We start from the raw sequence: 23,354 nt of genomic DNA, 5'->3' as shown, positions 1-23,354 counted from the left end.
GTCCAGTCCAGTCAGGTCAGTTCGGTCCAGTCAAGTCGGTCCGGTCCAGTCTGGTTCGGTCCGGTCCACTCTGGTTCGGTCCGGTCCAGTCAGGTCGGTCCGGTCCACTCTGGTTCGGTCCAGTCCAGTCAGGTCGGTCCAGTCAGGTCGGTCCGGTCCACTCTGGTTCGGTCCAGTCCAGTCAGGTCAGTTCGGTCCAGTCAGGTCGGTCTGGTCCAGTCAGGTCGGTTCGGTCCAGTCAGGTCTGTCCGGTCCAGTCTGGTTCGGTCCAGTCAGGTCGGTCCAGTCCACTCTGGTTCGGTCCAGTCCAGTCAGGTCGGCCCAGTCCAGTCAGGTCGGTTCGGTCCAGTCAGGTCGGTCCGGTCCAGTCTGGTTCGGTCCAGTCAGGTCGGTCCAGTCAGGTCTGGTTCGGTCCAGTCCAGTCAGGTCGGCCCAGTCCAGTCAGGTCGGTCCGGTCCTGTCTGGTTCGGTCCAGTCCAGTCAGGTTTAGGCACAATGTGAGAGCGTCAGTTTGATAAGTCCCTCTGTGTGCATCCTATAGAGCAGTTTGAACTCTGCTGGCAGCTGGTGGGACTCCTGCCACTTGGTGGTGAACTTGGTACCCTTCTTGTCGTAATAGTGATAGGGCAGCTCCTTGCCCGTGTTGGGGTCCCAGCCAAAGGGCCAGAAGCCGTACAGGTGGATCTCCTCACACATGGATGAGGCCAGAGTGTACATGAGAATCCCTGTGCTCAGACGCTTCGGTGACAGCTGCTTGGTCTTCCAGTATCTGCAGCACAGACCAACAGAAAAGACATGGTTAGAATGGCTACTGTTAGAATGGATACTGTTAGAATGGATACTGTTAAAATGGATACTGGATACTGTTAGAATGGATACTGTTAGAATGGATACTGTTAGAATGGATACTGTTAGAATGGGTACTGTTAGAATGGATACTGTTAGAATGGATACTGTTAGAATGGGTACTGTTAGAATGGATACTGGATACTGTTAGAATGGATACTGTTAGAATGGGTACTGTTAGAATGGATACTGTTAGAATGGATACTGTTAGAATGGTTACTGTTAGAATGGTTACTGTTAGAATGGTTACTGGATACTGTTAGAATGGATACTGTTAGAATGGATACTGTTAGAATGGATACTGTTAGAATGGTTACTGTTAGAATGGATACTGGATACTGTTAGAATGGATACTGTTAGAATGGATACTGTTAGAATGGTTACTGTTAGAATGGATACTGCATACTGTCAGAATGGGTAGTAAGAATGGATACTGTTAGAATGGATACTGTTAGAATGGATACTGTTAGAATGGTTACTGTTAGAATGGATACTGCATACTGTCAGAATGGGTAGTAAGAATGGATACTGTTAGAATGGATACTGTTAGAATGGATTCTGTTAGAATGGGTACTGTTAGAATGGATACTGTTAGAATGGATACTGGATACTGTTAGAATGGGTACTGTGAGAATGGATACTGTTAGAATGGATACTGATAGAATGGATACTGTTAGAATGGTTACTGTTAGAATGGATACTGCATACTGTCAGAATGGGTAGTAAGAATGGATACTGTTAGAATTGATACTTTTAGAATGGATACTGTTAGAATGGATACTGTTAGAATGGATACTGGATACTGTTAGAATGGGTACTGTTAGAATGGATACTGTTAGAATGGGTACTGTTAGAATAGGTACTGTTAGACTGGATACTGGATGCTGTTAGAATGGTTACTGTTAGAATGGTTACTGTTAGAATGGATACTGTTAGAATGGATACTGTTAGAATGGATTCTGTTAGAATGGGTACTGTTAGAATGGATACTGGATACTGTTAGAATGGGTACTGTTAGAATGGATACTGTTAGAATGGTTACTGTTAGAATGGATACTGCATACTGTCAGAATGGATAGTTAGAATGGATACTGTTAGAATGGGTAGTTAGAATGGATACTGTTAGAATGGGTAGTTAGAATGGATACTGTTAGAATGGGTACTGTTAGACTGGATAAAATATAATATATATATAAAAAAATACTGGATACTGTTAGAATGGTTACTGTTAGAATGGGTACTGTTAGACTGGATACTGGATATTGTTAGAATGGATACTGTTAGAATGGTTACTGTGAGAATGGTTACTGTTAGATGGATACTGTTAGAATGGATACTGGATACTGTTAGAATGGATACTGTTAGAATGGATACTGTTAGAATGGGTATTGTTAGAATGGATACTGTTAGAATGGATACTGTTAGAATGGATACTGGATACTGTTAGAATGGGTAGTTAGAATGGTTACTGGATACTGTTAGAATGGATACTGTTAGAATGGGTACTGTTAGAATGGGTACTGTTAGACTGGATACTGGATATTGTTAGAATGGATACTGTTAGAATGGTTACTGTGAGAATGGTTACTGTTAGATGGATACTGTTAGAATGGATACTGGATACTGTTAGAATGGATACTGTTAGAATGGATACTGGATACTGTTAGAATGGATACTGTCAGAATGGGTACTGTTAGAATGGGTACTGTTAGACTGGATACTGGATATTGTTAGAATGGATACTGTTAGAATGGTTACTGTGAGAATGGTTACTGTTAGATGGATACTGTTAGAATGGATACTGGATACTGTTAGAATGGATACTGTTAGAATGGATACTGGATACTGTTAGAATGGATACTGTCAGAATGGATACTGTAAGAATGGATACTGTTAGAATGGGTACTGTTAGACTGGATACTGGATACTGTTAGAATGGTTACTGTTAGAATGGTTACTGTTAGAATGGATACTGTTAGAATGGATACTGTTAGAATGGATTCTGTTAGAATGGGTACTGTTAGAATGGATACTGTTAGAATGGATACTGGATACTGTTAGAATGGGTACTGTGAGAATGGATACTGTTAGAATGGATACTGATAGAATGGATACTGTTAGAATGGTTACTGTTAGAATGGATACTGCATACTGTTAGAATGGGTACTGTTAGAATGGATACTGTTAGAATGGGTACTGTTAGAATAGGTACTGTTAGACTGGATACTGGATGCTGTTAGAATGGTTACTGTTAGAATGGTTACTGTTAGAATGGATACTGTTAGAATGGATACTGTTAGAATGGATTCTGTTAGAATGGGTACTGTTAGAATGGATAATGTTGGAATGGATACTGATAGAATGGATACTGTTAGAATGGTTATTGTTAGAATGGATACTGGATACTGTTAGAATGGATACTGTTAGAATGGATACTGTTAGAATGGTTACTGTTAGAATGGATACTGCATACTGTCAGAATGGGTAGTAAGAATGGATACTGTTAGAATGGGTAGTTAGAATGGATACTGTTAGAATGGGTATTGTTAGAATGGATACTGTTAGAATGGATACTGTTAGAATGGATACTGGATACTGTTAGAATGGGTAGTTAGAATGGATACTGGATACTGTTAGAATGGGTACTGTGAGAATGGATACTGTAGAATGGATACTGTTAGAATGGATACTGTTAGAATGGGTATTGTAAGAATGGATACTGTTAGAATGGATACTGGATACTGTTAGAATGGGTACTGTTAGAATGGGTACTGTTAGACTGGATAAAATATAATATATATATAAAAAAATACTGGATACTGTTAGAATGGTTACTGTTAGAATGGGTAGTTAGAATGGGTACTGTTAGAATGGTTACTGTTAGATGGATACTGTTAGAATGGATACTGGATACTGTTAGAATGGATACTGTCAGAATGGATACTGTAAGAATGGGTACTGTTAGAATGGGTACTGGATACTGTTAGAATGGGTACTGTTAGACTGGATACTGTTAGAATGGATACTGTTAGAATGGATACTGTTAGAATGGTTACTGTTAGAATGGATACTGTTAGAATGGATACTGGATACTGTTAGAATGGATACTGTTAGAATGGATACTGTTAGAATGGATTCTGTTAGAATGGGTACTGTTAGAATGGATACTGTTAGAATGGATACTGGATACTGTGAGAATGGATACTGTTAGAATGGATACTGCTAGAATGGGTAGTTAGAATGGATACTGTTAGAATGGGTACTGTTAGAATGGATACTGTTAGAATGGATACTGCATACTGTCAGAATGGGTAGTAAGAATGGATACTGTTAGAATTGATACTTTTAGAATGGATACTGTTAGAATGGATACTGTTAGAATGGATACTGGATACTGTTAGAATGGGTACTGTTAGAATGGATACTGTTAGAATGGGTACTGTTAGAATAGGTACTGTTAGACTGGATACTGGATGCTGTTAGAATGGTTACTGTTAGAATGGTTACTGTTAGAATGGATACTGTTAGAATGGATACTGTTAGAATGGATTCTGTTAGAATGGGTATTGTTAGAATGGATACTGGATACTGTCAGAATGGGTAGTAAGAATGGATACTGTTAGAATGGGTAGTTAGAATGGATACTGTTAGAATGGGTATTGTTAGAATGGATACTGTTAGAATGGTTATTGTTAGAATGGATACTGGATACTGTTAGAATGGATAATGTTGGAATGGATACTGTTAGAATGGATACTGTTAGAATGGATACTGGATACCGTTAGAATGGGTAGTTAGAATGGATACTGGATACTGTTAGAATGGGTACTGTGAGAATGGATACTGTAGAATGGATACTGGATACTGTTAGAATGGATACTGTTAGAATGGATACTGTTCGAATGGGTACTGATAGAATGGATACTGTTAGAATGGGTAGTTAGAATGGATACTGTTAGAATGGGTATTGTTAGAATGGATACTGTTAGAATGGATACTGATAGAATGGATACTGTTAGAATGGGTAGTTAGAATGGATACTGTTAGAATGGGTATTGTTAGAATGGATACTGTTAGAATGGATACTGTTAGAATGGATACTGGATACCGTTAGAATGGGTAGTTAGAATGGATACTGGATACTGTTAGAATGGGTATTGTAAGAATGGATACTGTTAGAATGGATAATGGATATTGTAGAATGGATACTGTTAGAATGGATACTGTTAGAATGGGTCATTAGAATGGATACTGTTCGAATGGGTATTGTAAGAATGGTTACTGTTAGAATGGATACTGGATACTGTTAGAATGGGTACTGTTAGACTGGGTACTGTTAGACTGGATCCTGGATACTGTTAGAATGGATACTGTTAGAATGGATACTGTTAGAATGGGTACTGTTAGAATGGGTACTGTTAGACTGGGTACTGTTGGACTGTATACTGGATATTGTTAGAATGGATACTGTTAGAATGGTTACTGTGAGAATGGTTACTGTTAGAATGGTTACTGTTAGAATGGATACTGTTAGAATGGACACTGGATACTGTTAGAATGGATACTGTTAGAATGGATACTGTTAGAATGGGTACTGTTAGACTGGATACTGGATATTGTTAGAATGGATACTGTTAGAATGGTTACTGTGAGAATGGTTACTGTTAGAATGGTTACTGTTAGAATGGATACTGTTACTGGATACTGGACACTGTTAGAATGGATACTGTTAGAATGGATACTGTAAGAATGGATACTGTTAGAATGGGTACTGTTAGACTGGATACTGGATACTGTTAGAATGGTTACTGTTAGAATGGGTACTGTTAGAATAGATACTGTTAGAATGGATACTGGATACTGTTAGAATGGATACTGTTAGAATGGATACTGGATACTGTTAGAATGGATACTGTTAGAATGGGTAGTTAGAATGGATACTGTTAGAATGGGTATTGTTAGAATGGATACTGTTAGAATGGATACTGTTAGAATGGATACTGGATACTGTTAGAATGGGTAGTTAGAATGGATACTGGGTCCTGTTAGAATGGGTACTGTGAGAATGGATACTGTTAGAATGGTTATTGTAAGAATGGATACTGTTAGAATGGATATTGTAGAATGGGTACTGTTAGAATAGATACTGTTGGAATGGGTATTGTAAGAATGGATACTGTTAGAATGGATACTGGATACTGTTAGAATGGGTACTGTTAGACTGGGTACTGTTAGACTGGATCCTGGATACTGTTAGAATGGTTACTGTTAGAATGGTTACTGTTAGAATGGATACTGTTAGAATGGATACTGGACACTGTTAGAATGGATACTGTTAGAATGGGTAGTTAGAATGGATACTGTTCGAATGGGTATTGTAAGAATGGATACTGTGAGAATGGATACTGTTAGAATGGGTCGTTAGAATGGATACTGTTCGAATGGGTATTCTAAGAATGGATACTGTTAGAATGGATACTGGATACTGTTAGAATGGGTACTGTTAGACTGGGTACTGTTAGACTGGATCCTGGATACTGTTAGAATGGTTACTGTTAGAATGGATACTGTTAGAATGGATACTGGACACTGTTAGAATGGATACTGTTAGAATGGGTACTGTGATAATGGATACTGTTAGAATGGATACTGTTCGAATGGGTATTGTAAGAATGGATACTGTGAGAATGGATACTGTTAGAATGGGTCGTTAGAATGGATACTGTTCGAATGGGTATTCTAAGAATGGATACTGTTAGAATGGATACTGGATACTGTTAGAATGGGTACTGTTAGACTGGGTACTGTTAGACTGGATCCTGGATACTGTTAGAATGGTTACTGTTAGAATGGATACTGTTAGAATGGGTAGTTAGAATGGATACTGTTAGAATGGGTATTGTTAGAATGGATACTGTTAGAATGGTTATTGTTAGAATGGATACTGGATACTGTTAGAATGGATAATGTTGGAATGGATACTGATAGAATGGATACTGTTAGAATGGTTACTGTTAGAATGGTTACTGTTAGAATGGATACTGTTAGAATGGATACTGTTAGAATGGATTCTGTTAGAATGGGTACTGTTAGAATGGATACTGTTAGAATGGATACTGGATACTGTTAGAATGGGTACTGTGAGAATGGATACTGTTAGAATGGATTCTGTTAGAATGGGTACTGTTAGAATGGATACTGTTAGAATGGATACTGGATACTGTTAGAATGGATACTGTTAGAATGGATACTGGTAGAATGGGTAGTTAGAATGGATACTGTTAGAATGGGTACTGTGAGAATGGATACTGTAGAATGGATACTGGATACTGTTAGAATGGATACTGTTAGAATGGATACTGTTCGAATGGGTACTGATAGAATGGATACTGTTAGAATGGGTAGTTAGAATGGATACTGTTAGAATGGGTATTGTTAGAATGGATACTGTTAGAATGGATACTGATAGAATGGATACTGTTAGAATGGGTAGTTAGAATGGATACTGTTAGAATGGGTATTGTTAGAATGGATACTGTTAGAATGGATACTGTTAGAATGGATACTGGATACCGTTAGAATGGGTAGTTAGAATGGATACTGGATACTGTTAGAATGGGTATTGTAAGAATGGATACTGTTAGAAAGGATAATGGATATTGTAGAATGGATACTGTTAGAATGGATACTGTTAGAATGGATACTGTTAGAATGGGTCATTAGAATGGATACTGTTCGAATGGGTATTGTAAGAATGTTACTGTTAGAATGGATACTGGATACTGTTAGAATGGGTACTGTTAGACTGGGTACTGTTAGACTGGATCCTGGATACTGTTAGAATGGATACTGTTAGAATGGATACTGTTAGAATGGGTAATGTTAGAATGGGTACTGTTAGACTGGGTACTGTTGGACTGGATACTGGATATTGTTAGAATGGATACTGTTAGAATGGTTACTGTGAGAATGGTTACTGTTAGAATGGTTACTGTTGGAATGGATACTGTTAGAATGGATACTGGATACTGTTAGAATGGATACTGTTAGAATGGATACTGTTAGAATGGGTACTGTTAGAATGGGTACTGTTAGGCTGGATACTGGATATTGTTAGAATGGATACTGTTAGAATGGTTACTGTGAGAATGGTTACTGTTAGAATGGTTACTGTTAGAATGGTTACTGTTAGATGGATACTGTTAGAATGGATACTGGATACTGTTAGAATGGATACTGTCAGAATGGATACTGTAAGAATGGGTACTGTTAGAATGGGTACTGTTAGACTGGATACTGGATACTGTTAGAATGGTTACTGTTCGAATGGTTACTGTTAGAATGGATACTGTTAGAATGGATACTGTTAGAATGGATTCTGTTAGAATGGGTACTGTTAGAATGGATACTGTTAGAATGGATACTGATAGAATGGCTACTGTTAGAATGGGTAGTTAGAATGGATACTGTTAGAATGGGTATTGTTAGAATGGATACTGTTAGAATGGATACTGTTAGAATGGATACTGGATACTGTTATAATGGGTAGTTAGAATGGATACTGGGTCCTGTTAGAATGGGTACTGTGAGAATGGATACTGTTAGAATGGGTATTGTAAGAATGGATACTGTTAGAATGGATATTGTAGAATGGGTACTGTTAGAATAGATACTGTTGGAATGGGTATTGTAAGAATGGATACTGTTAGAATGGATACTGGATACTGTTAGAATGGGTACTGTTAGACTGGGTACTGTTAGACTGGATCCTGGATACTGTTAGAATGGTTACTGTTAGAATGGTTACTGTTAGAATGGATACTGTTAGAATGGATACTGGACACTGTTAGAATGGATACTGTTAGAATGGGTAGTTAGAATGGATACTGTTCGAATGGGTATTGTAAGAATGGATACTGTGAGAATGGATACTGTTAGAATGGGTCGTTAGAATGGATACTGTTCGAATGGGTATTCTAAGAATGGATACTGTTAGAATGGATACTGGATACTGTTAGAATGGGTATTGTTAGACTGGGTACTGTTAGACTGGATCCTGGATACTGTTAGAATGGTTACTGTTAGAATGGATACTGTTAGAATGGATACTGGACACTGTTAGAATGGATACTGTTAGAATGGGTACTGTGATAATGGATACTGTTAGAATGGATACTGTTTGAATGGGTATTGTTAGAATGATACTGTTAGAATGGATACTGTTAGAATGGATACTGTTAGAATGGATACTGTTAGAATGGTTACTGTTGGAATGGGTACTGTTTGACTGGATACTGGATACTGTTAGAATGGATACTGTTAGAATGGGTATTGTTAGAGTGATACTGTTAGAATGGATACTGTTAGAATGGATACTGGATACTGTTAGAATGGATACTGTTAGAATGGGTACTGTTAGATTGGATACTGTTAGAATGGATACTGTTCGAATGGGTACTGTTAGAATGGTTAGTTAGAATGGATACTGTTAGAATGGGTATTGTTAGAATGATACTGTTAGAATGGATACTGTTAGAATGGATACTGGATACTGTTAGAATGGGTAGTTAGAATGGCTACTGGATACTGTTAGAATGGATACTGTTAGAATGGATACTGTTAGAATGGTAACTGTTAGAATGGTTACTGTTGGAATGGGTACTGTTTGACTGGATACTGGATACTGTTAGAATGGATACTGTTAGAATGGATACTGTTAGAATGGTTACTGTTGGAATGGTTACTGTTGGAATGGTTACTGTTAGATGGATACTGTTAGGATGGATACTGGATACTGTTAGAATGGGTACTGTTTGACTGGATACTGGATACTGTTAGAATGGGTACTGTTAGAATGGGTACTGTTAGACTGGATACTGGATACTGTTAGAATGGTTACTGTTAGAATGGTTACTGTTAGAATGGATACTGTTAGAATGGATACTGGACACTGTTAGAATGGATACTGTTAGAATGGGTACTGTTAGAATGGATACTGTTAGAATGGATACTGTTAGAATGGATACTGTTCGAATGGGTACTGTTAGAATGGGTAGTTAGAATGGATACTGTTAGAATGGGTGTTGTTAGAATGATACTGTTAGAATGGATACTGTTAGAATGGATACTGGATACTGTTAGAATGGGTAGTTAGAATGGCTACTGGATACTGTTAGAATGGATACTGTTAGAATGGTTACTGTTAGAATGGTTACTGTTGGAATGGGTACTGTTTGACTGTATACTGGATACTGTTAGAATGGATACTGTTAGAATGGATACTGTTAGAATGGATACTGGACACTGTTAGGATGGATACTGTTAGAATGGGCACTGTTAGAATGGGTACTGTGATAATGGATACTGTTAGAATGGATACTGTTTGAATGGGTATTGTTAGAATGATACTGTTAGAATGGATACTGTTAGAATGGATACTGTTAGAATGGATACTGTTAGAATGGTTACTGTTGGAATGGGTACTGTTTGACTGGATACTGGATACTGTTAGAATGGATACTGTTAGAATGGGTATTGTTAGAGTGATGCTGTTAGAATGGATACTGTTAGAATGGATACTGGATACTGTTAGAATGGATACTGTTAGAATGGGTACTGTTAGAATGGTAACTGTTAGAATGGTTACTGTTGGAATGGGTACTGTTTGACTGGATACTGGATACTGTTAGAATGGATACTGTTAGAATGGATACTGTTAGAATGGTTACTGTTGGAATGGTTACTGTTAGATGGATACTGTTAGGATGGATACTGGATACTGTTAGAATGGGTACTGTTTGACTGGATACTGGATACTGTTAGAATGGGTACTGTTAGAATGGGTACTGTTAGACTGGATACTGGATACTGTTAGAATGGTTACTGTTAGAATGGTTACTGTTAGAATGGATACTGTTAGAATGGATACTGGACACTGTTAGAATGGATACTGTTAGAATGGGTACTGTTAGAATGGATACTGTTAGAATGGATACTGTTAGAATGGATACTGTTCGAATGGGTACTGTTAGAATGGGTAGTTAGAATGGATACTGTTAGAATGGGTGTTGTTAGAATGATACTGTTAGAATGGATACTGTTAGAATGGATACTGGATACTGTTAGAATGGGTAGTTAGAATGGCTACTGGATACTGTTAGAATGGATACTGTTAGAATGGTTACTGTTAGAATGGTTACTGTTGGAATGGGTACTGTTTGACTGTATACTGGATACTGTTAGAATGGATACTGTTAGAATGGATACTGTTAGAATGGATACTGGACACTGTTAGGATGGATACTGTTAGAATGGGCACTGTTAGAATGGGTACTGTGATAATGGATACTCTTAGAATGGATACTGTTTGAATGGGTATTGTTAGAATGATACTGTTAGAATGGATACTGTTAGAATGGATACTGTTAGAATGGATACTGTTAGAATGGTTACTGTTGGAATGGGTACTGTTTGACTGGATACTGGATACTGTTAGAATGGATACTGTTAGAATGGGTATTGTTAGAGTGATGCTGTTAGAATGGATACTGTTAGAATGGATACTGGATACTGTTAGAATGGATACTGTTAGAATGGGTACTGTTAGAATGGATACTGTTAGAATGGATACTGTTAGAATGGATACTGTTAGAATGGGTAGTTAGAATGGATACTGTTAGAATGGGTATTGTTAGAATGATACTGTTAGAATGGATACTGTTAGAATGGATACTGGATACTGTTAGAATGGGTAGTTAGAATGGCTACTGGATACTGTTAGAATGTTAGAATGGATACTGTTAGAATGGTAGTTAGAATGGTTACTGTTAGAATGGTTACTGTTAAAATGGATACTGTTAGAATGGATACTGTTAAGAATGGATACTGTTAGAATGGGTATTGTTAGAATGATACTGTTAGAATGGATACTGTTAGGATGGATACTGGATACTGTTAGAATGGGTACTGTTTGACTGGATACTGGATACTGTTAGAATGGGTACTGTTAGAATGGGTACTGTTAGACTGGATACTGGATACTGTTAGAATGGTTACTGTTAGAATGGATACTGTTAGAATGGATACTGTTAGAATGGTTACTGTTGGAATGGGTACTGTTTGACTGGATACTGGATACTGTTAGAATGGATACTGTTAGAATGGGTATTGTTAGAGTGATACTGTTAGAATGGATACTGTTAGAATGGATACTGGATACTGTTAGAATGGATACTGTTAGAATGGGTACTGTTAGATTGGATACTGTTAGAATGGATACTGTTCGAATGGGTACTGTTAGAATGGTTAGTTAGAATGGATACTGTTAGAATGGGTATTGTTAGAATGGATACTGGATACTGTTAGAATGGATACTGTTAGAATGGATACTGGATACTGTTAGAATGGATACTCTGTTAGAATGGTTACTGTTGGAATGGGTACTGTTTGACTGGATACTGGATACTGTTAGAATGGATACTGTTAGAATGGATACTGTTAGAATGGTTACTGTTGGAATGGTTACTGTTGGAATGGTTACTGTTAGAATGGATACTGTTAGGATGGATACTGGATACTGTTAGAATGGGTACTGTTTGACTGGATACTGGATATTGTTAGAATGGATACTGTTAGAATGGTTACTGTGAGAATGGTTACTGTTAGAATGGTTACTGTTAGAATGGATACTGTTACTGGATACTGGACACTGTTAGAATGGATACTGTTAGAATGGGTACTGTTAGAATGGATACTGTTAGAATGGATACTGTTAGAATGGATACTGTTCGAATGGGTACTGTTAGAGTGGGTAGTTAGAATGGATACTGTTAGAATGGGTATTGTTAGAATGATACTGTTAGAATGGATACTGTTAGAATGGATACTGGATACTGTTAGAATGGGTAGTTAGAATGGCTACTGGATACTGTTAGAATGGATACTGTTAGAATGGTTACTGTTAGAATGGTTACTGTTGGAATGGGTACTGTTTGACTGGATACTGGATACTGTTACAATGGATACTGTTAGAATGGATACTGTTAGAATGGATACTGGACACTGTTAGGATGGATACTGTTTGAATGGGTATTGTTAGAATGATACTGTTAGAATGGATACTGTTAGAATGGATACTGTTAGAATGGATACTGTTAGAATGGTTACTGTTGGAATGGGTACTGTTTGACTGGATACTGGATACTGTTAGAATGGATACTGTTAGAATGGGTATTGTTAGAGTGATGCTGTTAGAATGGATACTGTTAGAATGGATACTGGATACTGTTAGAATGGATACTGTTAGAATGGGTACTGTTAGAATGGTAACTGTTAGAATGGTTACTGTTGGAATGGGTACTGTTTGACTGGATACTGGATACTGTTAGAATGGATACTGTTAGAATGGATACTGTTAGAATGGTTACTGTTGGAATGGTTACTGTTAGATGGATACTGTTAGGATGGATACTGGATACTGTTAGAATGGGTACTGTTTGACTGGATACTGGATACTGTTAGAATGGGTACTGTTAGAATGGGTACTGTTAGACTGGATACTGGATACTGTTAGAATGGTTACTGTTAGAATGGTTACTGTTAGAATGGATACTGTTAGAATGGATACTGGACACTGTTAGAATGGATACTGTTAGAATGGGTACTGTTAGAATGGATACTGTTAGAATGGATACTGTTAGAATGGATACTGTTCGAATGGGTACTGTTAGAATGGGTAGTTAGAATGGATACTGTTAGAATGGGTGTTGTTAGAATGATACTGTTAGAATGGATACTGTTAGAATGGATACTGGATACTGTTAGAATGGGTAGTTAGAATGGCTACTGGATACTGTTAGAATGGATACTGTTAGAATGGTTACTGTTAGAATGGTTACTGTTGGAATGGGTACTGTTTGACTGTATACTGGATACTGTTAGAATGGATACTGTTAGAATGGATACTGTTAGAATGGATACTGGACACTGTTAGGATGGATACTGTTAGAATGGGCACTGTTAGAATGGGTACTGTGATAATGGATACTCTTAGAATGGATACTGTTTGAATGGGTATTGTTAGAATGATACTGTTAGAATGGATACTGTTAGAATGGATACTGTTAGAATGGATACTGTTAGAATGGTTACTGTTGGAATGGGTACTGTTTGACTGGATACTGGATACTGTTAGAATGGATACTGTTAGAATGGGTATTGTTAGAGTGATACTGTTAGAATGGATACTGTTAGAATGGATACTGGATACTGTTAGAATGGATACTGTTAGAATGGGTACTGTTAGATTGGATACTGTTAGAATGGATACTGTTCGAATGGGTACTGTTAGAATGGGTAGTTAGAATGGATACTGTTAGAATGGGTATTGTTAGAATGATACTGTTAGAATGGATACTGTTAGAATGGATACTGGATACTGTTAGAATGGGTAGTTAGAATGGCTACTGGATACTGTTAGAATGGATACTGTTAGAATGGATACTGTTAGAATGGTAACTGTTAGAATGGTTACTGTTGGAATGGGTACTGTTTGACTGGATACTGGATACTGTTAGAATGGATACTGTTAAGAATGGATACTGTTAGAATGGGTATTGTTAGAATGATACTGTTAGAATGGATACTGTTAGGATGGATACTGGATACTGTTAGAATGGGTACTGTTTGACTGGATACTGGATACTGTTAGAATGGATACTGTTAGAATGGGTATTGTTAGAATGGATACTGGATACTGTTAGAATGGATACTGTTAGAATGGATACTGGATACTGTTAGAATGGATACTGTTAGAATGGTTACTGTTGGAATGGGTACTGTTTGACTGGATACTGGATACTGTTAGAATGGATACTGTTAGAATGGGTATTGTTAGAGTGATACTGTTAGAATGGATACTGTTAGAATGGATACTGGATTCTGTTAGAATGGATACTGTTAGAATGGGTAGTTAGAATGGATACTGTTAGAATGGGTATTGTTAGAATGATACTGTTAGAATGGATACTGTTAGAATGGATACTGGATACTGTTAGAATGGGTAGTTAGAATGGCTACTGGATACTGTTAGAATGGATACTGTTAGAATGGATACTGTTAGAATGGTAACTGTTAGAATGGTTACTGTTGGAATGGGTACTGTTTGACTGGATACTGGATACTGTTAGAATGGATACTGTTAGAATGGATACTGTTAGAATGGTTACTGTTGGAATGGTTACTGTTGGAATGGTTACTGTTAGAATGGATACTGTTAGAATGGATACTGTTAGAATGGGTACTGTTAGACTGGATACTGGATATTGTTAGAATGGATACTGTTAGAATGGTTACTGTGAGAATGGTTACTGTTAGAATGGTTACTGTTAGAATGGATACTGTTACTGGATACTGGACACTGTTAGAATGGATACTGTTAGAATGGGTACTGTTAGAATGGATACTGTTAGAATGGATACTGTTAGAATGGATACTGTTCGAATGGGTACTGTTAGAGTGGGTAGTTAGAATGGATACTGTTAGAATGGGTATTGTTAGAATGATACTGTTAGAATGGATACTGTTAGAATGGATACTGGATACTGTTAGAATGGGTAGTTAGAATGGCTACTGGATACTGTTAGAATGGATACTGTTAGAATGGTTACTGTTAGAATGGTTACTGTTGGAATGGGTACTGTTTGACTGGATACTGGATACTGTTACAATGGATACTGTTAGAATGGATACTGTTAGAATGGATACTGGACACTGTTAGGATGGATACTGTTAGAATGGGTACTGTGATAATGGATACTGTTAGAATGGATACTGTTTGAATGGGTATTGTTAGAATGATACTGTTAGAATGGATACTGTTAGAATGGATACTGTTAGAATGGATACTGTTAGAATGGTTACTGTTGGAATGGGTACTGTTTGACTGGATACTGGATACTGTTAGAATGGATACTGTTAGAATGGGTATTGTTAGAGTGATGCTGTTAGAATGGATACTGTTAGAATGGATACTGGATACTGTTAGAATGGGTAGTTAGAATGGCTACTGGATACTGTTAGAATGGATACTGTTAGAATGGATACTGTTAGAATGGTAACTGTTAGAATGGTTACTGTTGGAATGGGTACTGTTTGACTGGATACTGGATACTGTTAGAATGGATACTGTTAGAATGGATACTGTTAGAATGGTTACTGTTGGAATGGTTACTGTTGGAATGGTTACTGTTAGAATGGATACTGTTAGGATGGATACTGGATACTGTTAGAATGGGTACTGTTTGACTGGATACTGGATACTGTTAGAATGGGTACTGTTAGAATGGGTACTGTTAGACTGGATACTGGATACTGTTAGAATGGTTACTGTTAGAATGGTTACTGTTAGAATGGATACTGTTAGAATGGATACTGGACACTGTTAGAATGGATACTGTGAGAATGGGTACTGTTAGAATGGATACTGTTAGAATGGATACTGTTAGAATGGATACTGTTCGAATGGGTACTGTTAGAGTGGGTAGTTAGAATGGATACTGTTAGAATGGGTATTGTTAGAATGATACTGTTAGAATGGATACTGTTAGAATGGATACTGGATACTGTTAGAATGGGTAGTTAGAATGGCTACTGGATACTGTTAGAATGGATACTGTTAGAATGGTTACTGTTAGAATGGTTACTGTTGGAATGGGTACTGTTTGACTGTATACTGGATACTGTTAGAATGGATACTGTTAGAATGGATACTGTTAGAATGGATACTGGACACTGTTAGGATGGATACTGTTAGAATGGGCACTGTTAGAATGGGTACTGTGATAATGGATACTCTTAGAATGGATACTGTTTGAATGGGTATTGTTAGAATGATACTGTTAGAATGGATACTGTTAGAATGGATACTGTTAGAATGGATACTGTTAGAATGGTTACTGTTGGAATGGGTACTGTTTGACTGGATACTGGATACTGTTAGAATGGATACTGTTAGAATGGGTATTGTTAGAGTGATGCTGTTAGAATGGATACTGTTAGAATGGATACTGGATACTGTTAGAATGGATACTGTTAGAATGGGTACTGTTAGAATGGATACTGTTAGAATGGATACTGTTCGAATGGGTACTGTTAGAATGGGTAGTTAGATTGGATACTGTTAGAATGGGTATTGTTAGAATGATACTGTTAGAATGGATACTGTTAGAATGGATACTGGATACTGTTAGAATGGGTAGTTAGAATGGCTACTGGATACTGTTAGAATGGATACTGTTAGAATGGATACTGTTAGAATGGTAACTGTTAGAATGGTTACTGTTGGAATGGGTACTGTTTGACTGGATACTGGATACTGTTAGAATGGATACTGTTAAGAATGGATACTGTTAGAATGGGTATTGTTAGAATGATACTGTTAGAATGGATACTGTTAGGATGGATACTGGATACTGTTAGAATGGGTACTGTTTGACTGGATACTGGATACTGTTAGAATGGGTACTGTTAGAATGGGTACTGTTAGACTGGATACTGGATACTGTTAGAATGGTTACTGTTAGAATGGATACTGGATTCTGTTAGAATGGATACTGTTAGAATGGGTAGTTAGAATGGATACTGTTAGAATGGGTATTGTTAGAATGATACTGTTAGAATGGATACTGTTAGAATGGATACTGGATACTGTTAGAATGGGTAGTTAGAATGGCTACTGGATACTGTTAGAATGGATACTGTTAGAATGGATACTGTTAGAATGGTTACTGTTAGAATGGGTACTGTTTGACTGGATACTGGATACTGTTAGAATGGATACTGTTAGAATGGATACTGTTAGAATGGATACTGTTAGAATGGATACTGTTAGAATGGATACTGTTAGAATGGATACTGGATACTGTTAGAATGGGTAGTTAGAATGGCTACTGGATACTGTTAGAATGGATACTGTTAGAATGGGTATTGTTAGAGTGATACTGTTAGAATGGATACTGTTAGAATGGATACTGGATTCTGTTAGAATGGATACTGTTAGAATGGGTAGTTAGAATGGATACTGTTAGAATGGGTATTGTTAGAATGATACTGTTAGAATGGATACTGTTAGAATGGATACTGGATACTGTTAGAATGGGTAGTTAGAATGGCTACTGGATACTGTTAGAATGTTAGAATGGATACTGTTAGAATGGGTAGTTAGAATGGTTACTGTTAGAATGGTTACTGTTAAAATGGATACTGTTAGAATGGATACTGTTAGAATGGATACTGTTAGAATGGATACTGGACACTGTTAGGATGGATACTGTTAGAATGGGTACTGTTAGAATGGATACTGATAGAATGGATTCTGTTAGAATGGGTAGTTAGAATGGATACTGTTAGAATGGATACTGTTAGAATGGTTACTGTTAGAATGGTTACTGTTGGAATGGTTACTGTTAGAATGGATACTGTTAGAATGGATACTGGATACTGTTAGAATGGATACTGTTAGAATGGATACTGGATACTGTTAGAATGGATACTGTTAGAATGGATACTGTTAGAATGGATACTGTTAGAATGGATACTGTTAGAATGGGTAGTTAGAATGGTTACTGTTAGAATGGTTACTGTTAGAATGGATACTGTTAGAATGGGTACTGTTAGAGTGGATACTGTTAGAATGGATACTGGATACTGTTAGAATGGGTAGTTAGAATGGGTTAGAATGGGTAGTTAGATACTGTTAGAATGGATACTGTTAGAATGGTTACTGTTAGAATGGTTACTGCTGGAATGGGTACTGTTTGACTGGATACTGGATACTGTTAGAATGGATACTGTTAGAATGGATACTGTTAGAATGGATACTGGACACTGTTAGGATGGATACTGTTAGAATGGATACTGTTAGAATGGATACTGTTAGAATGGATACTGTTAGAATGGATACTGTTAGAATGGGTAGTTAGAATGGTTACTGTTAGAATGGTTACTGTTAAAATGGATGCTGTTAGAATGGATACTGTAGAATGGATACTGTTAGAATGGGTACTGTTAGAATGGATACTGTTAGAATGGGTAGTTAGAATGAATACTGTTAGAATGGATACTGTTAGAATGGATACTGTTAGAATGGATACTGTTAGAATGGATACTGTTAGAATGGTTACTGTTAGAATGGTTACTGTTAAAATGGATACTGTTAGAATGGATACTGTAGAATGGATACTGTTAGAATGGGTACTGTTAGAATGGATACTGTTAGAATGGGTAGTTAGAATGAATACTGTTAGAATGGATACTGTTAGAATGGATACTGTTAGAATGGATACTGGATACTGTTAGAATGGGAGTTAGAATGGGTTAGAATGGGTATTTAGATACTGTTAGATTGGATACTGTTAGAATGGTATCTGTTAGAATGGTTACTGTTGGAATGGGTACTGTGAGAATGGATTCTGTTAGAATGGTTACTGTTAGAATGGTTACTGTTAGAATGGATACTGTTAGTATGGATACTGGATACTGTTAGAATGGATACTGTTAGAATGGATAGTTAGAATGGATACTGTTAGAATGGATACTGTTAGAATGGTTACTGTTAGAATGGTTACTGTTGGAATGGTTACTGTTAGAATGGATACTGTTAGAATGTATACTGGATACTGTTAGAATGGATACTGGATACTGTTAGAATGGATACTGTTAGAATGGATACTGTTAGAATGGATACTGTTAGAATGGGTAGTTAGAATTGTTACTGTTAGAATGGTTCCTGTTAAAATGGATACTGTTAGAATGGATACTGTAGAATGGATACTGTTAGAATGGATACTGTTAGAATGGATACTGGATACTGTTAGAATGGATACTGTTAGAATGGATACTGTTAGAATGGATACTGTTAGAATGGATACTGTTAGAATGGGTAGTTAGAATGGTAACTGTTAGAATGGTTCCTGTTAAAATGGATACTGTTAGAATGGATACTGTTAGAATGGATACTGTTAGAATGGGTATTGTTAGAATGGATACTGTTAGAATGGATACTGTTAGAATGGATACTGGATACTGTTAGAATGGGTAGTTAGAATGGGTTAGAATGGGTAGTTAGATACTGTTAGAATGGATACTGTTAGAATGGGTACTGTTAGAATAGATACTGTTAGAATGGATACTGTTAGTATGGATACTGGATACTGTTATAATGGTTACTGTTAGAATGGATACTGTTAGATGGATACTGTTAGAATGGATACTGTTAGAATGGATACTGTTAGATGGATACTGTTAGAATGGGTAGTTAGAATGGATACTGGATACTGTTAGAATGTTAGAATGGATACTGTTAGAATGGATAGTGGATACTGTTAGAATGGGTAGTTAGAATGGATACTGGATACTGTCAGAATGGGTAGTTAGAATGGATACTGTTAGAATGGATACTGATAGAATGGATACTGTTAGAATGGGGAGTTTGAATTAATAATGTTAGAATGGATACTGTTAGAGTGGATACTGATAGAATGGATACTGTTAGAATGGGTAGTTAGAATGGATACTGTTAGAATGGATACTGGATACTGTTAGAATGGGTAGTTAGAATGGATACTGGATACTGTCAGAATGGGTAGTTAGAATGCATACTGTTAGAATGGATACTGTTAGAATGGGTTTTGTTAGGATGGATACTGTAAGATGGATACTGGATACTGTTAGAATGGGTAGTAAGAATGGATACTGGATACTGTTAGAATGGATACTGTTAGAATGGGTACTGTTAGAATGGTTACTGTTAGAATGGATACTGATAGAATGGATACTGTTAGAATGGATACTGTTAGAATGGATACTGTTAGAATGGGTACTGTTAGAATGGTTACTGTTAGAATGGTTACTGTTAGAATGGATACTGTTAGAATGGTTACTGGATACTGTTAGAATGGGTAGTTAGAATGGATACTGTTAGAATGGATACTGTTAGAATGGATACTGATAGAATGGATACTGTTAGAATGGGTAGTTAGAATGGATACTGTTAGAATGGATACTGTTAGAATGGTTACTGGATACTGTTAGAATGGATACTGTTAGAATGGGTACTGTTAGAATAGATACTGTTAGAATGGATACGGTTAGAATAGATACTGTTAGAATGGATACTGTTAGTATGGATACTGGATACTGTTATAATGGTTACTGTTAGAATGGATACTGTTAGAATGGATACTGGATACTGTTAGAATGGGTAGTTAGAATGGTTACTGGATACTGTTAGAATGGGTAGTTAGAATGGATACTGTTAGAATGGATACTGGATACTGTTAGAATGGGTAGTTAGAATGGATACTGGATACTGTCAGAATGGGTAGTTAGAATGGATACTGTTAGAATGGATACTGTTAGAATGGATACTGATAGAATGGATACTGTTAGAATGGATACTGATAGAATGGATACTGTTAGAATGGATACTGTTAGAATGGATACTGATAGAATGGATACTGTTAGAATGGATACTGATAGAATGGATACTGTTAGAATGGGTAGTTAGAATGGATACGGTTAGAATGGATACTGGATACTGTTAGAATGGGTAGTTAGAATGGATACTGGATACTGTCAGAATGGGTAGTTAGAATGGATACTGTTAGAATGGATACTGTTAGAATGGGTTTTGTTAGGATGGATACTGTAAGATGGATACTGGATACTGTTAGAATGGGTAGTTAGAATGGATACTGGATACTGTTAGAATGGATACTGTTAGAATGGGTACTGTTAGAATGGGTATTGTTAGAATGGATACTTTTAGAATGGATACTGATAGAATGGATACTGATAGAATGGATACTGATAGAATGGATACTGTTAGAATGGGTAGTTAGAATGTATACTGTTAGAATGGATACTGATACTGTTAGAATGGGTAGTTAGAATGGATACTGGATACTGTCAGAATGGGTAGTTAGAATGGATACTGTTAGAATGGATACTGTTAGAATGGATACTGATAGAATGGATACTGTTAGAATGGATACTGATAGAATGGATACTGATAGAATGGATACTGTTAGAATGGATACTGTTAGAATGGATACTGTTAGAATGGGTACTGTTAGAATGGATACTGTTAGAATGGATACTGTTAGAATGGATACTGGATACTGTTAGAATGGGTAGTTAGAATGGGTTAGAATGGGTAGTTAGATACTGTTAGAATGGATACTGTTAGAATGGGTACTGTTAGAATAGATACTGTTAGAATGGATACTGTTAGTATGGATACTGGATACTGTTATAATGGTTACTGTTAGAATGGATACTGTTAGATGGATACTGTTAGAATGGATACTGTTAGAATGGATACTGGATACTGTTAGAATTGGTAGTTAGAATGGATACTGTTAGAATGGATACTGGATACTGTTAGAATGGGTAGTTAAAATGGATACTGGATACTGTCAGAATGGGTAGTTAGAATGGATACTGTTAGAATGGATACTGTTAGAATGGATACTGATAGAATGGATACTGATAGAATGGATACTGAATTAGAATGGATACTGGATACTGTTAGAATGGGTAGTTAGAATGGGTTAGAATGGGCATTTAGATACTGTTAGATTGGATACTGTTAGAATGGTATCTGTTAGAATGGTTACTGTTGGAATGGGCACTGTGAGAATGGATACTGTTAGAATGGTTACTGTTAGAATGGTTACTGTTAGAATGGATACTGTTAGTATGGTTACTGGATACTGTTAGAATGGATACTGTTAGAATGGATAGTTAGAATGGATACTGTTAGAATGGATACTGTTAGAATGGTTACTGTTAGAATGGTTACTGTTGGAATGGTTACTGTTAGAATGGATACTGTTAGAATGGATACTGGATACTGTTAGAATGGATACTGTTAGAATGGATACTGGATACTGTTAGAATGGATACTGTTAGAATGGATACTGTTAGAATGGATACTGTTAGAATGGATACTGTTAGAATGGGTAGTTAGAATTGTTACTGTTAGAATGGTTCCTGTTAAAATGGATACTGTTAGAATGGATACTGTAGAATGGGTAGTTAGAATGGATACTGTTAGAATGGATACTGTTAGAATGGTTACTGGATACTGTTAGAATGGATACTGTTAGAATGGATACTGTTAGAATGGATACTGTTAGAATGGATACTGTTAGAATGGGTAGTTAGAATGGTTACTGTTAGAATGGTTCCTGTTAAAATGGATACTGTTAGAATGGATACTGTTAGAATGGATACTGTTAGAATGGGTAGTTAGAATGGATACTGTTAGAATGGATACTGTTAGAATGGGTACTGTTAGAATGGATACTGTTAGAATGGATACTGTTAGAATGGATACTGGATACTGTTAGAATGGGTAGTTAGAATGGGTTAGAATGGGTAGTTAGATACTGTTAGAATGGATACTGTTAGAATGGGTACTGTTAGAATAGATACTGTTAGAATGGATA

The 23,354-nt window shown here is 36.7% G+C and overlaps 1 protein-coding gene across 1 annotated transcript in view; it reads right to left on the bottom strand.

Annotated features, from left to right (window-relative positions):
* Window positions 1-231: 231 nt before the first annotated feature.
* Window positions 232-23,354, bottom strand: part of LOC118382597 (sia-alpha-2,3-Gal-beta-1,4-GlcNAc-R:alpha 2,8-sialyltransferase-like) — a 164,057-nt gene continuing 140,934 nt past the window's right edge. The window contains exon 4 of the mRNA XM_052524913.1: window positions 232-769. Within this exon, the coding sequence (XP_052380873.1) occupies window positions 487-769 (283 nt within the window). The 3' untranslated portion in view covers window positions 232-486. The remainder of the gene's footprint in view (window positions 770-23,354) is intronic.

Source organism: Oncorhynchus keta, chromosome 9, assembly GCF_023373465.1.
Source record: "Oncorhynchus keta strain PuntledgeMale-10-30-2019 chromosome 9, Oket_V2, whole genome shotgun sequence".
In the NCBI taxonomy this organism is placed as follows: Eukaryota; Metazoa; Chordata; class Actinopteri; order Salmoniformes; family Salmonidae; genus Oncorhynchus; species Oncorhynchus keta.
The sequence above is the reverse complement of the archived record's forward strand: the minus strand, read 5'-3'. Positions and strand labels throughout refer to the sequence as shown.